The 18,644-nt window shown below is 40.8% G+C and overlaps 1 protein-coding gene across 3 annotated transcripts in view; it reads right to left on the bottom strand.

The window, feature by feature from the left end:
• OTUD7B (OTU deubiquitinase 7B) overlaps positions 1-18,644 on the bottom strand; it is a 51,574-nt gene that overhangs the window by 16,153 nt on the left and 16,777 nt on the right. For 2 of the 3 annotated variants that reach the window (XM_060139083.1, XM_060139082.1), the window contains 3 exons: positions 6,967-7,116; positions 2,898-3,086; positions 792-1,019 (listed from right to left, as the gene is read on the bottom strand). In XM_060139083.1, the coding sequence (XP_059995066.1) occupies positions 792-1,019; positions 2,898-3,086; positions 6,967-7,051 (502 nt within the window). In that variant the 5' untranslated portion in view covers positions 7,052-7,116. Of the gene's footprint in view, positions 1-791; positions 1,020-2,897; positions 3,087-6,966; positions 7,117-18,644 lie in introns of those variants that run through there. The other variant, XM_060139084.1, reaches the window with a different exon arrangement.

Below are 18,644 nucleotides of genomic sequence, written 5' to 3'. Positions count from 1 at the left end.
TGCTGATCCATTACTTATATAAGGAAAATAATTTATGAATAATGCTTAAAAGTTTTTTTGAATTACTGGACAGTCTACTGAAAGAAAAACTGGCCTATAATCACAGCAGTCAGATAAACTGCTTACTACTTAAAAAACTGTAAATAGATGCACATGATCAGTATAGAAGGGCACAAAATGAAAAACAAGACCTTCCTTTCTGTGCCCCCACCTCCCACCCCCCCGTCCTTCTTCCATGGGAGGTTTTTAATAACTGACTAGCTTTCCCAGAAATCCCAGCTGCCTCACCCCAACATACCAACAAATTTTAAATATAATTTAAGACAAACATAATTGTAAAGGTAAATAAATCTTTTGGGAAAGGTTCGTATAAATAAATGTGACTTAGTTTAATCACCACTGTGCATCATGTACAGCATTGGTTCTTGGAACCAACCATCTACAGCATTGGAACACACAAGGTGTTCCAGAGCCAATTATAATTCATTTGTATTTTTTTCATGTATTGATTTTTAGGTATTGATTTGTAGGCCTTTCACATGTGTATCTGGTTTCCCTTCAATCAAACAGGAAATTTCCAGAGGAAACTGTCTTATTTGTGTCCTTTCTTTAACTTGAAGAAGCACCTAGCTCAGTACATGTCTCTCTGACTGACTGCCGAGTTTGACTGCAATCAATCAGATAGATCGCAGGCTGAGACTGGAAGCTGCTTGTCAAGCCCAGCCCCTCCACATGGCTGCCTAGACGTGGAGAGCAGAGGGAAGAGCATGGGAAAGAAAGTGCTCACTGACCTGCCTGCTCCAAGGCAACCAGCATGGACTGCTCAATGAGGTCTCTCTCTATGAAGCTGCGAAAGTCTTCATTGTACACAGTGAGATCTGGAAGCTGGAAGGCACAGATGGGCATTTCCAGGGGGTGCTCACTGCTCCCCCCACCCCCACCATTGGAGGAGACATGGGACCGGGCCAGGGAAACAATGCTGGAGCTGGCGTGGGAGATGCCCCTAGACAGGCGTTTTTCTGCAATGAGAAATGGAGTCACCTTAGAACAAACACAACCCACTCAGAGAACTTTCCACTCATGAGGTGATGGTTACCTCTTGACAAGGTTTCCAGTCAGGGAAAAACTGTAAGTCTAACTGGCTACCAAATTTCATGACCCTCTTTCTCATGCCAAACACAGTTGGAGAAACATAGAAAGTGGCCTTTTCACAGGCACTCGCATTAGCACCAAATATACGTTCCTCTTTCTACCCTTTTGCCTGAACTTCTCTCCACGACACTGTCTTCTTCCACTTCCATTTCCCAACATAATAGGGACCCTTCATTTGGCAACTTAGTCATTGTTTGGTGGGAGGAAGAGGGAATAAGGGAAATGGAGTTTCATTTGGCTACACTGAGTCAAATAATCTCTCTGATAATTTTCAGGGCCTTGGAGAATGTAGAAAAGGATTTCCATTATAGAAAATTAATGACAATTCTTACATATTCAGGAACTTTCTTACCTACCATCAATAACATTTATTTACGTTATTTACTACAACTATTCTTGATGCTCATATTTATCAGAAATTTATAGGTACAGTCAATTCTTACTTAACATACTACAGAGGAAGGCGGTAATATAGATAGTGCCCCAAATTATTTCATTTGTTTTGAATACATGGCACTTATAATTCTCCAGCAGATATTCCAGTGTGATCATAATTTGCTCAGTATAGTATTGAAATTCATTTGCATGGCTTGAGTTATATAATGACTATCAGAAAGAGCTAAAAATTATATTGGGTATCAGGTCTTAATCCAATATCTGCCAGGGATGATGCATAAAGTAAGTAGTTAGTCTAAAGTTATTTTATAGTGTTATTTTTTAAACTCTTTTTAAAGGTATTTTAAAAGTACCACATGCCCATGGTAAAAAATCAAAATACTACCAAAAGGTTTGAAGTGTTACAAAGAAATGTCCCTCTCATTCAAAATTCCTGATCCCTTCCCCAGAGGCGATGTTTTGTATCCTTCTAGAATTTTTTTGCCATGCCCTGCGGCGTGGTATGTGGGATCTTAATTCCCCAACCAGCGATTGAACCTGTGCTCCCTGCAGTGGAAGCACGCAGTCCTAACCACTGGACCACCAGGGAATTCCTAGAATTTTTTATGCACATAGAAGCACAAATAACTTTTATAACAATTTTTAAAAACATAAACAGGAACATGCTATATATATTGTTCTGCATCTTACCTTTCTCAATAGATTTTAGAGATTTTTCCAAAATAGCACATCAAGTTCTACTTAATTCTTTCTAATGGCTGCCAAGTATTCCATAATATGGATGATTACAATTTATTTAACCACTCCTCTATTAATGGATAATTAAAAGTTGTTTTCAAGCTTTAACTTTTAAGCTTTACACTACATGTCTTTGTGTCTATTTATGAATTAGGTAAGTATGTATTTATTTAAAAGGATACACACCACACACAGACACACACACACAACACATATATGATAAATTCCTAGAAACAAAATTGCTGAGATAGAGTATACGTGCATTTAAAAATTTTGACAGATACTAATAAATATTAACAAAATATCCTCCAAAGGGGTAGATGATAGTGATCCTTTGAAATCTATCTTTATGTGTACCTTATCTCAACAATTAGATCGTTATTCTTCTTCCTCTATCTCTTTGAAGATGGCATTTATACAGGATGGCACTCAAGATGCAGAAAGTGAGGGGTTCCAGCATCTGGACAGACTGTCACCTCTGATCATTTGGTTGGGGAGGTGGGGGAGGAATGGAATCATCTCTAAAGGATCACTAAATTCTCTGACTGGTCAGCAGCTGCCTCCCTTTCTTTCTACTCCGCATATGGAAACAGCCCTCAGCACCCCAATACCTTGAACGATGTCATCTTGCCGCTGTAGGGTGGGTCGGGGAGGGCGAGTAGACTCTCTATCAGAAAACCCTTTCTCAGGGGTCCTGGAGCCACCACTCCCCTCACTAAAGGGTGGGGGCAGGTTCCCAGCATGGACCTGACGTAGCTGTTCAAAATCACTGAGGGCGGCGCTCACATCCCAATTCTTTCCTGTCAGGACACAAAGCAAAAAGTGAATTGGGAGCTGAGAGTATAGAAAAATTGAGGAAAGATACAGAACCATCATTCTAAGCATCTTATCAAAACCAGCGAGCATATACTCATGCGTACCTCAGTCATTCTCCTTTTCCTTCCCCTACTTTAATTTCCTTCATAACACTTCGATCTGGAATACCACAACTTCTTTATTTACTTATTGTCTATTTCCTAAGAAAGCCCTGTGTGCATACAGAATTTGTTTCTCTGAACTGAAAGGGCCCTTGGAGACCTAGTAACTTCATTTTACAGATAAAGGAAATGAAGCCTAAAGAAGTAGAGTTACTTGCCCAAAGTCACGGGTAGTTCACACCAGGGCCTCAGCTGGACTCAAGCCCAGGTCTCCTAATTCTGAGATCCAGAGAGTTCTGAGCCTAGATGTGCTCTGGGGTGTCCTAACCACCTGAGACTGTATACAAAGTTATAGGTATGTGTGTTCTAAAGAAAGAGCTGATAGCTGCCATCAGGTTATCAAAGGGAATTTGTTAATTCCCGTCAAATTTAAGAATCACTACTCTGCTGAAGAAAACACCCGAAGGATAGATTTGTCACAGCAGATTTTTCAGTTGCTTTCTCCAGTTAAATTAGTCAATAAATAACATATTGCATAACTGTTCACACTTCTTTCTGTTCTATTCCATTTGTCACCACCTTAATTCAATTCCTATATCACCTAGTGTCCCACCTCCAATCTACTCTAAAGGATCCCATGAGATTAATCTTTCTACAGCACAATTCTGATCATTTCAGTTCCATAATCAAATTTTTAGTGGCTTACCACTACCTACAGGATAAAGTTTAGCCTCCTTTGTCTGACGTTCAAGGCTTTCTATGACCTAGCTTACTTTTCTAACCTTTCCTCTGTGCTTCAACTTCCCTGGCTATCAAAGTGGAGGTGATACCACATAGGATTGTTAAGAAGATTAAATTAACTGAAAGCACTTAAAACAGTGCTTGGCACACAGAAAGTGTTATATATGTATTTACTGCCATTGCTGTTATGCTTCTTGTTATAATTATAATTCTCCAGTTAAGCTGTATTAATCATCCATGCCAGATGAATTTATTTCTGAGCCATTAGATTCACCACTTGCTCCAACTCCCTTTGCTCACTCTACACTCTGCGTCAGTCATACTGGCCTCTTTGCTGTTCCCAGAAATGTGCTAAGACTGCTCCCACCTACAGCCTTTCCACCAACTATTTCCACTGCCTAGAAGGCTCCTTCTCCAATATATCTACACAATTCCTCATCTCCTTCAGATATTTGCTCAAATGTCACACTCTTAATAAGGCCTACCCTGACTACCCAACTAAAAATCACAACCTACCTCATCATTCCCCTTACCATTTTCCACAGCACCTAACACCTTATACTATGTACTTTACAACTTACTTGGTTATAATGTTTATTGTTTATTGACTATCTCTCAGGCTAGAATGTAAGGGCAGAGATTTTTGCTTGTTTTGTTTTGTTCAAGCATCTAGAACCTAGTACATAATAGGTACTCAATAAATATTTGTTAAAGAATGGAGGACTTTTGTTCTGAACCAATGAATGAATAAATGATTTGTCTTGAGCACTGGATAGTTATCTCCAACTGTCTGCTAAAGTCCTTAAAATCAGGTCCTCCTAACAGTCAACATGTCTAAAACTGAACGTCCATCATCTTCCCTCCTAAAGCCTGCTTCTTCTCCTTCTTCTATAGTCCCTAAATCAGTAATGGCATCACAACCCCTCCAGGCCAGAAACTACAGTCATTTCAGCTCTTCACCATTCCTCAGACCCCACTCCTTCTCTTCCCTCACTATCTACTCAGTTCTCAAGGTGGTTTGTACCCTTGAGACATTTCTCAAATCTATTCTTTCTTGTCCATTTTTATTGTCACTACCCCAATTCAGGTCCTCATAGTTTCACCTGGTCTTTTGGGAGGGGGCTCCCTAGTCTCTCTACTTTTAGTCCCCTCCCCTCTATAATTTGTTCTTTACACTACAACCAGGGTTAACTTTCAAAGGAAAAAGCAAGAGACAGAAAGATAGAGACAGAAAATGAGGATCAGATCCTTTGGTTCCCTTTCTAAATTACACCTTAAATCTACCCACTTCTCACTCTGCTGTTACCACTGTAGTCCAAGTCACCATCACCTCTCACCTGAACTATGGCAACATTCTTAACTGATTTTACCACTTCATCTCTGGCCACCTTCCAATCGGTTCCATATCTTTTATCAGTACACTGTTCAGAAACTCAAACCCAATCATTTCTCTCCCCTGATTAAAATCCTTCACCAGCTTCCCACCGAACATACACTGAAATGCACAACCCTTACCACGGCCTACAAAGGCCCCCCATATTCTGCTTCCTGCTTATCTAACCAGCTTCCTACCACTCTTTCTTGTACTACTCTTCCTACCTCGCTAACTAGCAGTGCCAAACTCTCTCCCACCTCAGGGTCCTTGTATAAGCTACTTTTTTTTACATAAACACTCTGTGCTACATCCCTTTGTCTTGCTACTCCTGTGCATCCTTCTGTGTTCAGTTCACATGTCACTTCTTCAGAAAAAGCCTTTCTGAACTCTATATCCAAATTAGGTTTCTCTCTTAAACTTCCACAGCACCCTCAACTTTTCTTTCATAGTATGAGTGTGTGCGCGAGAAAGAGAGACGACATGCAAGCATTAACTTGTAACACACTTGTTAAAAGCCAGACTCTGAAACCAGATGGCCTAGGTTCAAAGCCTACTTAACTTCTTGGACCTCAGTTTTTAAGCTGTAATACTGGGATAATAAAACCTATTTTGCAGAATGGTTGTGAGAATAAAGTAATATATTTCAAGTGCCTCACACATATTGAACACATAGAAGTGTTCAACACATGTTACAAGAGGAAGAGAAGGCATTTGAGCTGAATCCGGAAGGATGAGGAAAATTTCAAGAGAATAATGGAGGAAAGGAAACTGCAGACTTAGGAGACAACTTAATATGATCAGGGAAAGGAAACAGGTCAGGCCTGGCTGGAGCACAGGAACTGTGGGAGAAGGTAGTAGGAGATGAAACTGAAAATACAAGTTAAGGGCAAAGCCATACTGAATTATCAAACTAGAATTTAAACCCTGATCTTCCGTTTCCAAACCAACCTTATTCTCACAGGTGCCTAAGTAAATGTCATATTGCCACACCTTACTAAGGGCTGACAACCTAGAAAATTACCTATGTGTGCTAAGAACTTGCTCCTTCCCCCACAGGCTCACCTATTTGCGTCATTATATATTTTCACCAAAAAGCATCTGTTAACTATGACTCCAAACAAAGAATCCTACTGACATGAGGCCAAGCCTTAAAGGACCTTAAAATCTAGAACATTCACACTTACGTATACATACAGATATAAGTAAACAAAAGCAGCTAAATGAAAACATTAAATTAATCCACTCTATATAGAATGACCCATACAAGTTAGGGAAGGAAAGACAAAAAACATGAATGATCCCAAACATGAAAATCTAATCATTTATACATAAAAAAGAAGTCTTACAGATCTAAAATTATGGTTTTAGTGGATTAATTATTAGTGGACTAATATCAAATTTCACTTGCATTACCTGAGCTTAAATTGACAGTGGAGAAAGCTACCCAAAAATTCAAGGTGAAAAGGGAATTTTGCATTTTAAAATTATGGTGGGTAATACACAAAGTAGATTATTAGAAGTAACTTAAATGTAAGGCCTACCATACACAAAGTGTCTTTCTGTTCACCTTAAATGTTCCAAATCATCCTAACAATAAATATCACATCTTATTTTCTCTCTTCTCATTCTCCCCCAAAGACTCCTTACCTTCCAGGAGATCTCGGGCCAACCCTGGCTCTGCTCCTGTGGAACGGACAAAATCTGACAGGACAGCATCCATGTCCAGGGTCATGTGATCATTAAGTACTTTCAGGCAGCTGATGTAGGGAGGACATAGATCAAAATTCAGGCCTCCACCTGAGGAGGAAATAAACACATAAGGCCCAAATTACACTGGAACGGGATAATCAGCCTAATTTCAGCAGCTTCCTAACCAAATGGGGAAACTAACTATCCTAGCTCATTCATTTCAGTAGAATTTATTATAAAGAGTAACATTTAGTTTCCTAATTTCTCATTAACATTAGTTTTTTTCCTTTTATTATATAAGTTTCAGGTGTCTAGCATTACAGTTCAACATCTATAAACACTACAGAGATCACCATCACAAGTCTAGTTACCATCCATTACATACAGTTCACCCACTTCACCTATATTAATTTCTTAACTACTACATTAACCACAAAACCATAATACCACTCCAAATAATGCTCTTCCTCTACCTTTCTAGAGTATTACATTTCTAGCCATCAGTTTGCTTATCCAAACTAATGGAAGGAAGCAGCAGACCACCACCCTGAAGAATTCCCCCCCTGCATTATTCTCTTACATAGCGCCTGTTTATTTCCTTCTTGGCACTTGATATACCCTGAAATTATTTTAGTTGGTTGCTGTCTAGCCTCCTCCTCCAACGTAAAAGTTTCTTGAAAGTACAGAGCTTGTGTGTTTTGTCCACTAATGTATCCCCAGCATGTATCCCTTGGCACAGTGCTTGGCACACGGCTCTCAGCAAACATTTTACTGAATGAATGAATACTATACACTGAGTAACTTTAGAGTTGACTAGTACTCTGATGCTAGCTGAGGAAATGGGAGGAGCAAACTGATATCTAAACTTAATCAAAATAGGGACTTCCCTGGCGGTCCAATGGTTAGGACGCTGTGCTTCCACTGCAGGGGGCATGGGTTCGATGCCTGGTTGGGGAACTAAGATCCCACAAGCCGAGCAGCGCAGCCAAAAAAATTTTTAAAAATAAGAATACTCAAAATAAAACAATCTGCGATTATGCAAAGCAGAGTGGAGATCCCAAAGGTTCATAACAAACGTCAATCTTTGTCCACTAACTTCATGAACCCAGGAAACATGCCTTTCTCCACTCAGGACAAATGACCACCAAGTAAGTTCACCTGAAAAAGATCGCTTCTTTCAGACTTGACTTTGGCAGAAACTATGTCCCTGACCTGTCGGCCTGGCACCAATCCACATTCCTCTGAAGTTAGCAGTCCCAGCGGAGGGAGCAATAACCGAGTGAAAAACAACTTCTCACCAAAATCTGCCACTTCAGACAGGTTTACAGTTCTCTGTAAAAGAGGACTTGTTGGTAAAGTCACCAGGCACATACCTGCCCCACCAAACCCACCAGTCCCCTGCTTTGGCGGAATGCCAAAAGTAGAGTTCTCAAAGGCAACAGAGTGGCTCAGATGACTGTCTCTTCAGAAGCATCTCCTTCTAAACAACCTAAACTCTAAGGGTGATTCTCAGGTACTTTTTCATCACACCTCCCCTGACCCCAAGACACAGATTCTTTAGTAGTGTGATCAGATCCTAATTATCTAAATTCCTTAGAAATAGTAAGGCAAATAAAAAGCAGTGATTTGTGGGTTATAAAACCAGTAGGCCATTAACTTAATAACTTCATGTAAAATTTTTTTTTTTTTTGGAGAGAGATGGCAAAATATAAAGTATTCCTTCTTGTACTGTTCCATGAGTACAAGAGGTCCAGGAGCAGAGGGACATGTTTAATTCCTATTCGTGCCGCAACATCTAGCACAGCATCTACATTACTGTCGACAGTCAATAAACGCCTGATGAATAAATGATTAAATGACTAACTGAACCTCCACATCAGCCACCACCAAACCAATCAATTTGAGGCTTAATTCAGAAGATCAGAAATGTGAGAGTGGGACTTCCCTGGTGGCACTGTGGTTAAGAATGCGCCTGCCAATGCAGGGGACACGGGTTCAATCCCTGGTCCGGGAAGTTCCCACATGCCGCCAAGCAACTAAGCCTGTGCACCACAACTACTGAGCCTTCACTCTAGAGCCCGCGAGCCACAACTACTGAGCCTGCAAGCTGCAACTACTGAAGCATGCGCGCCTAAAGCCCATGCTCCACAACAAGAGAAGCCACCGCCGTGAGAAGCCCGCGCACCACAACGAGGAGTAGCCCCCGCTCACCACAACTAGACAGAGCCCGCACCCAGCAATGAAGACCCAACACAGCCCAAAATAAATAAATAAAAACAAAAATAAATTTTAAAAAAAATAAAAAGAAGAGAAATTCAAGGGTACTTCATCTTTCACATCACCCCACTATTTCTAATGGTCTGTCCCAGTCCCAATCCATCTCTCAAAGTTTTACAAACTCTCCTTTCTAAAGAGACATCAACATACTGACACTTCCACCACCCTCGTATCAGAAGAGTTCTACCTACACTTATATATATTAGCTGGGTGACTTTGGTCAAATTACTTACAGGGTGTCAGTTGCTTCTTGTATATCCTAGACTTGGATTCGATGACTTCTAAGATTCTTCCCAGGTTTAAAAAATGAACTTCTTTAGTTCACTACAGCCTCAGAAACCATGATCCTTACATTCTCTTTTGGTCTGCATATTATCAATGTCTAATTTACTTCCATTTTAATATCACAACTGTCAGAAAAGACTACCATTACATAAAGAACTTTTGGCCTGAGATACCTCAAATTCAAAATGTTGTTGTTTTTAAACAACTTAGTTCCTCAGATAAAATACTTAACAATTAAATTCCTTCAAAATTCACAGATGAATGAGTGGTTTCCCTTTCCTCTAATACAGACAAAAATTCCTTCTTCAAGCCCATTTTAGTCACTGTCTTAGGTCACAGGGCATGGTAGCAGCCCAAATAACTTAAACACATGAATAATCTAAAACCAAGAGCACAGCTGCAAAATGAATTTCAACCTTCTCTCTTAAAAAAACATGCAAAGGAACTTGGTAAAGCCACTCTAATAACTTACTGAAAGGATGTGGGAAATATACAGTAAGTACACAAATAACAATCAACAAAAAGGTACTCAGCAGAAGAGAGGAGTTGATTAAGCCACAGGCTTATAGGCAATTTCCCAGCCAGCCAGAGGCTTTTGAGTGAGAGAAGCCAATGAATACCATCAATGTCATGGCATCGTAGACCTCATATGCCAACGTAGTAGGATATTCTTTTAAAAAAATATTTTTAGGGCTTCCCTGGTGGCGCAGTGGCTGAGAGTCCGCCTGCTGATGCAGGGGACGTGGGTTCGTGCCCCGGTCCGGGAGGATCCCACATGCCACGGAGCGGCTGGGCCCGTGAGCCATGGCCACTGAGCCTGAGCGTCCGGAGCCTGTGCTCCGCAGCGGGAGAGGCCACAGCAGTGAGAGGCCCGCGTACCGGAAAAAAAAAAAAAAAGGGCCTAGTGGACCCTAATGAAGATTGAGATTTTATCCTAAAAGTAATGAGAAGGCTTTGAAGGGTTGTAGGCAGGGATAGGACATGATCAGATTTAAATCATTAAAAGATCATCCTGGTGGCAGTGGGAATAGTTTGTAGGGAACACAAGTGGATTTAGGGAGACTTGTTTAGAAAACTGCTGGAAAAGAGATGATGGTGAGCTAGACTAGGATGAGAGCGGAGAAGACTGAGAAAAACAGATAGATTCCACTTTGTTCCTTCTTACCTACCTGAACATAAACACAATGAGTGATGACTTTATTTTCCTGTAAAAACCTATCCTTATCCTTCCATTTCATTGGCCCAACCTGGATGGACCCTACATTCAACTTCTCTGCTACTAAATAGGGCTACTGCACAAGACAAGATCACATAATACTACAGAGTAAAGTGACTACAGATATATGGCGTTCCATCTCATTCCTTTCAGTGAAACACTGCAGTCTTTTGCTTGACTTTGGTACCTAACCAGTCTTCTCAGCTACTACCCCACACCTTTGCCATTCTCCCTGAGCCTCCCACCAAAACCTTATTACCTCCCGTACTCCTGGTAGATGACCTTCCCTCTGACTTCACAGAAAAAATAATGAAACGAAGCAAAAGGAGTTCCTTCAGGCTTCCTCCTCTGCCCTACCTGCTGGCTGCTATTCTCTTCTTCCCTGCAAAACTCCTTAAATTAGACTACAGTCACTGATGCTACTTTCTCATCTTATGATCAGTCCTCGACCTATTAAAATGGGCTTCTATAGAAAGACAACGGCACCACTGTCTTATAGATAAGATCATCACCATCCTCCTTACTGCTTATCCAAAGTATCTCTTTGTAGGGACTTCCCTGGTGGTGCAGTGGTGCTCAAGCCCTGGTCCAGGAAGATCCCACATGCCGTGGAGCAACTAAGCCCATGTGCCACAACTACTGAGCCTGCACTCTAAAGCCCATGAGCCACAAATACTGAGCCCACACTCTAGAGCCCACAAGCCACAACTACTGAGTCCGCGTGCTGCAACTACTGAAGCCCGTGCGCCTAGAGCCCATGCTCCACAACAAGAGAAGCCACCACAATGAGAAGCCCACACACCACAACGAAGAGTAGCCCCCACTCAACGCAACTAGAGAAAGGCCATGCGCAGCAAGGAAGACTCAACGCAGCCAAAAATTCATTCATTCATTCATTCATTTAAAAAAATGCATTCACAGTCCCCAACTCTTTCAACTCACCCAGGAATCCCACAGGCACTTCAAGCTCAGCACATTAAAAAAATGAGCCCATTCTCTATCTCTGGCCCCCTCCCTTTCAAGCTATTCTTCTTCTGGTATTGCCTATTCTAGCAAATGGTACCACCATCCCTCCTATCACTCAGGTCACAAGCCTGGGAACCACCCTGGATTTCTCTTGTGCCTTATCCTCGCTCACAAATAGTCCTTTACTATGGTTTACTAATTTTAACCTTAAAAAATTCTCAAATCCATCCAACACCTTCAGATGTTCATAACCTGGACCCCAGTAAGTAGCTTCCTAATTTCTCCCTCTTCCTCTCTCCAGCCACTTTTCACAATGGTTGCTTGTAGAGGCTGATCAATCTAAAATACAAATATGATAGTATTATATCCCACTGCTCTGAATTCTTTATTGGATCCTCAGTGACTAAAGCTTAATATCCAAATTCCTATACATGACAAACGAGGCCCTTCATGATCTAGCTCTACCTAACCCTCCAGCCTTATCTACCTCCCATCATTCCCCTCCTTGTACTGGTAGTTCCCCAAGCATATACTACGTGATTCACATTTCAGTTCCTTTGTGAATGTTGTTCCCTCTGCCTGGAACAACTCCTGGCCTAGCAGGTGAATTCTTATCTCTTCTTTAAGGCTAACTTAAGTACTACCTCATCTGCAACACCTTCCCTGGCTTCTCAAGTTAAAGTGCCTGCTTCCTCCTTGGTGTTACATCTTGTACTCTACCTCTATCATATTCTTTATCACACTGCACAGTATTTGTGTTTATTTACATATCTCTCTCCCCACTAAACCATGAGCAATTTGAGGGCAGGAATCTTGTCTTGTTCATCCTGTATTCCTAGCATCCAAGCACCTGGGAGGTACTCAGTTTTTGTTCAGATGAACTGAATTCTACTTGTACAGTATCCCACTACACACACACACACAAAACAGTATTGTCGATAATCAGATAATCGGTGTTGTAAACAGGCAAGTCATCTCAAAGTGTTTACAGTGTTGTAAACGCTGCTCATCTCAAATACATTTGCTTAAGATTGTAATATGATCTTATTTGCAACAGATTTCTGTCCCTAAACATTTAGCTCAGACTAATATTAAAACCAGTCTGCATGATCTGAGTGCCCAACTACTTAGTAACAGAGAAAAGTGACTTAAAATTAAATACCGACTGTAGATAATACAGCTATGTTAAAATGCGTGAGAAACTACTGACCCTACATTCTCCCATCTACAACATTCCCCAAAGTGTCCACATTCTCACACTATACCCACTCTCCTGGTCCCAGTGATGCATTACAGCTGTGTCTGAGTACTCTCCAACTCCTCCCCAAACTCACTGGAAAACCACAACATTCAAGACTGTCAAGAATTTTCAAAGGTCAGCAACTCCTCCACGTCTATGATGTCAGTCCCAAGGAATCCAGACAGGGAGAAAGAGGAGGGACAGAAACCCTTAGACTTTCACACAATTCTTGACTAGGTGGGCGGGAGAGATGAAAGACTGTCTTGGCAGATTGTTTTTAGTTAATATACATCCTTCCAAGTGAAAGAAACAGAATATAACCTTCTTAGAAAAAAAAGAATTGACCGAGTTCCATACTAAAGAGACCTATATATCACTAAATGTTATAACCCAGAGATAATAAGATGGGTCTAAATGGAAGAAAAGAAGGAAAAGAAGTAATATGTGTTACAGTTTTAGACACTGTTTTCATTTAAACTTCCAAACAACTCTTAGAGGTTTGTCTGTATTGTTAACTCCATATTATAGATGGAGATGTTAAAGCTCACAAAGGTTAGATAATCTACCCAAGGTTATACAGTTTTAAAAAGTGGTAGAACCAGAATCTTTATGAGTCCAGCCAATCTGACTCCCAAGACCAGACACTTGCACTAAATCACACTTAGTCCAGGGAGGAGGACTGAGGAAACACAGGCAGTCCACCATGTGAAAGTCCACCCTCACTGCTTCAACTCCTTTCAACTCCACCTGGAGAGAGAGAATAGGCTCTGGATTCAGACAGATCTAGGTTCAAATCCCTGATCTACTACTAACGGTGGTGCAATCATGGGTAAGTAATATGACTGTTTTGTGTCTCTGTTCCTTCATGTTAAATTGGGGGAAATACCTACACTTCAGACCTCTTGTTAGGATTAAATAACTTAAGATATGAAAAGCCTTTAGGGCAGTGCCTAGCACACAGTAAGTCCTCAAAAAATGTCATTTGCTTTCTTGCCTAATTCCCTCCCACGCGCTCTGCCTCACTCCACTGTGTGCCCAACACAGCCTCTGTATCTCTCCTTCAGAAGCTCCCCCTACTTCTCCAAACAAACCCTCCAGTCCTACAACTGTTTCCAAGGCACAGTCTTAACACATACACATTGTACATGCTCTATCACTCCCATTCCAGTGTCTTTCAACTCCTCAAGTCCTCAAGAAAACGTCGTAAAGGGAACTCCCTTAGTTGCATCTTCTACCGGATGGTCCCTCAAAAAAAAGAGCAAAAGAAAAATGTCTGTCCTCTCCTAGAGGTACAGACATAGCTAAATAGCTCCTTCATCCCCAAATCTCCAGGAACAACAATTTCACACATATTGACCGAAATTCTAATGCCTTAATCTACCAGCCCTATCTCCCCACCTTACTACTCTCCTCATTCCAGATTCAAAGACTCTATAATATTCAACTAATCTCATGCACAATGTCTATTTTTGGATTATTGGAAGGAATAATCCTATTCACCCTGCACAATTCTGAGATGTTTTCTACCTCCACTACAGTGTATACTTGGGGAATGTCTATTTTCTCCCCCAAAAACAAACTCAAGAGAAAAAAACTTAACCTGATCATATAATTTACCACTCCCAAAACAATGTTATTGTGTATACACACCAGTAAGGACTCAGGAATTGGCCCCTGGACTTTATCACTACAACTGGTATGTGTATGAGTCAGAACAAGATTTAACTATTTCTTTTCAAAAGTTTCTAGTTTTTATCGGGCTACAAACAGCAAAATAAATTTCTAAGAGACAAATCCCATAAATAGCCAAATGTTAATATACAAATGAGACAGAAGTTCACAGAGAACTCCTTATGAACTGGTATTTGTCTTTTCAGTGCTACTGATAAAAGGCTCCCTGGATTACAGTTATTTGGGAAATTTAATAATTTGGAAGGCTTGTACAATGGAAGTGACCTTTGGAAAAATAAGGGCAGAGACAGTCACAGAGAAAGTCTATTATTATAATATTGGCACAAGAGTAACTTGAATAGAAACAGAAACCATGTTAATGTTTATTTTTTTTTAGATCCAGACCAGTATGTCTATTTGCCACACACAATGAATTTTTTCTTTTTCCTTTCAGCTAAGGTCAAGGATAGCCCAAGGTTTGATTCTCAGTAAGTTCAACTTTTAAAAGAATAGCCTGTAGGGCTTCCCTGGTGGCGCAGTGGTTGAGAGTCCGCCTGCTGATGCAGGGGACACGGGTTCCTGCCCTGGTCCAGGAAGATCCCACATGCCGTGGAGCAGCTGGGCCCCATGAGCCATGGCCGCTGAACCTGCGCGTCCGGAGCCTGTGCTCCGCAACCAGAGAGGCCACAGCAGTGAGAGGCCCGCGTACCACAAAAAAAAAAAAAAAAAAAGAATAGCCTGTAAAAACAGAAGTTCTACTGAGCCCTTAAAAATAGGACTTACCTGGTGGCACAGTGGTTAAGAATCCTCCTGCCAGTGCAGGGGACATGGGTTCAAGCCTGGTCCAGGAAGATCCCACATGCTGCAGAGCAACTAAGCTGGTGTGCCATAACTACTGAGCCTGTGCTCTAGAGCCCACAAGCCACAACTACTGAGCCCACATGCCACAACTACTGAAGCCTGTGCACCTAGAGCCCGTGCTCCTCAACAAGAGAAGCCACCACAAAGTAAAGCCCGTGCACCACAACAAAGAGTAGCCCCTGCTTGCCACAACTAGAGAAAGCCCGCACAGCAATGAAGACCCAATGCAGCCAAAAATAAAAAATATATAAATACATAAATTTATTTAAAAAAATATTCTCATTACTGAACTTTTTTTTTTTTTTGCAGTATGCGGGCCTCTCACTGTTGTGGCCTCTCCCCTTACGGAGCACAGGCCCCGGACACGCAGGCTCAGTGCCATGCTCATGGGCCTAGCCGCTCCGCGGCATGTGGGAACTTCCCGGACCGGGGCACGAACCCGTGTCCCCTGCATCGGCAGGCGGACTCTCAACCACTGCGCCACCAGGGAAGCCCTGAACTTTCGACATGAGAGAAAAAGAAATACTACAAATCAACAGAGGCTAGTCTAATAGCAAAACACACTATTTCTCTAGAATCAACCCTCAAATATTCAGTAGCTGACAACCTTCTCTCCCCTTCTTGATTCCTAACTACTGGTCATTTCACTGTCAATTACAGAACTTCCATTCAAGGGAAGAAATAGCAGAAGGGAAAAAAATTCCAATTACTATCCTATCTGAGATTAGTTATCCACAGGAAATTAATTCACTTTGTAAATTCCTTCTGATAAATTAACTTCCTTCAGCATACAACTACTAATTTTTATAAAAGCCTCAATTAGAAAATGAAATCTGCGTTTTATAAAATGATATAATTCAGTTCAAAGAAAGACACTTTTTATTACTATTTTTTTTTTTTTTAATTCTCCACCTGCAAGTTCCACTGTTCCATCTTTCCTGGCTATATCTAATCCTCATTTGAACTCCTACAGGTACAATATGTGAAAAATTCAGTGGCACTTGCTGTTATCATATATTGCCTTATCATATTAGTTGGCCTTCCGGAAATTTACCTCGCCAATTTGACTAACAGTCATTCATTCAAAATTTACCAAGCCGGGTCCACCACAGCCTGGGGATACAAATGAAGAAGAGAAGCCAGAGTCCTACTTTCAAGGCACTCCAGTCTGGTGTGAGAAATCTAAACATGCTTTTAGCGCCCAGTGGGGTAGGAAGAGGTATTAGGAGCAACTAGTTTACCTTGATGGGTTAGGGAAGTTTCTCAAACTTAGTCTTTAGGATGTGTAAGGCTGGAGGACAAGATACATTCTAGGTAGAATTAAGATCCTTGAGCTTGGCACCTCTCTTTTATACTTTTAAAAATTCTAAACAGGCCTAACAAACTGCTTGGCACATAGTAGATGCCCAACAAATATTTGTGGTTCTAAATTATTCATGGCAGTCCATGTGTGTGGTTAACTAAGAGCTCATCTATACCTAAAATAGGCTGGTGAATATTTACGGGTTTCAAATGTCACCATTCACCCCATAGACATGTAAAATAAAGGTCTATATGAACAAATACATTTGTACAGCTGTCTGTTCACTAAGAATAGCTTCTCTTTCGCTGTAATTTTTTGTTTTTAAAGCACTTTCACAAATATGGCCTCATTTAATAACAATTTTAAAAATTATATACCCTTTGAGATTTTTAATCCCCTCTTTTCTGATGGAAAACACATACACAGAGAGAAGCTTACAAAGCTTGAGTGATACCCAGATAGCAAGGAGCTTGGACCTACATATTCTGAATTTGAATACAGGGTTCATATCAGTTCTCCAGGGATTTATAGCAAAATGAAATCAGTCTAGCCATGCAAAGTCCACAAGCTGAAGAACTCTTTAATACTTTGCTTTTATAACTACTATCCACATTCACCCACACTGTCTTCTAGCCACCACCACCCTCCCCATCCCCCGGCAATCCTGCCAACACACACCTATTTCTATTTCCAGGTTAGAGTTAAGAAGCAGAAACTCCAACCCAGGGTATCCTGAGCATTGTTTGGGTCTCATTCATTTGTATAGGTTGTACCTTTTGTGATAATAATTTCTCTTTTAAAAGCAAGCAAGCCTCTGGTGGCACAGTGGTTAAGAATCCATCAGCCAATGAAGGGGACACGGGTTCGATCCCTGATCCAGGAAGAACCTACATGCCACAGGGCAACTAAGCCCATGCGCCACAACTACTGAAGCCCACGTGACTAGAGCCCATGCTCCACAACAAGAGAAGCCACAGCAGCGATAAGTCCGCGCAAGGCAACGAAGAGTAGCCCCCGCTCGGCACAACTAGAGAAAGCCTGCGCACAGCAACAAAGACCCAATGCAGCCAAAAATAAATAAATAAACAAACAAATTTATTTTTTAAAAAAAGCAAGCAAGCCTCATATTTATGCACATAAAATTAGTTACAAGCATATAATACAATCTGACAAGTCTAGTCTACCTAGTTATACACTTCTAATATATTTACATAATTAACATTTCACATTCAGGTCTTATTTGGAACAAGGCTGGTGGTAAGGTACAGAAAGTCAGTCTATTTTCCTTGTTTGGCACTCTAGAATTATGGACTTTAGAACTAGGATATCAGAGATCATTTCATTCCATACCCTCAAGTTACAGATAAGCACACTGAGAACCAGGTGAGTGAGATTAAGTGACTTGCCCAAAGCCGCACAGCTAACTAGCGAGAAAACTGTGTATAGAACATAAATCTGTTAACTCCCATTCCAGAAATCTTCACTTGACTTCATATATATTGATAACTTTCAATTCTCCATGTAATCTGCACTGTGGATTGATATATGAAAATGTCTTTTCCTCCTGCCACCCAGATAAATCTCTTACTTCTACAGATGTATATCAAAGAAAAAAATGTGTACCTGGGAAATTTAATCACTTAAGCAAACCATATTGGAGAAGGGAAATCATCTATAAAGAAAATCATGAAAACATGCTCAAATCATCATTTTTGTTCTGATCGTCACCACTAAAAATATAAATTGGATTTGAAAATACTGTATTCTTTTAGCCTTATACCCCTAAGGTCTGAAGTTCTGTAAAATTTAAGTTTTAT

Source organism: Lagenorhynchus albirostris, chromosome 2 (assembly GCF_949774975.1).
Source record: "Lagenorhynchus albirostris chromosome 2, mLagAlb1.1, whole genome shotgun sequence".
NCBI classification, from domain to species: domain Eukaryota; kingdom Metazoa; phylum Chordata; class Mammalia; order Artiodactyla; family Delphinidae; genus Lagenorhynchus; species Lagenorhynchus albirostris.
This window is presented reverse-complemented; position numbering and strand designations above follow the sequence as displayed.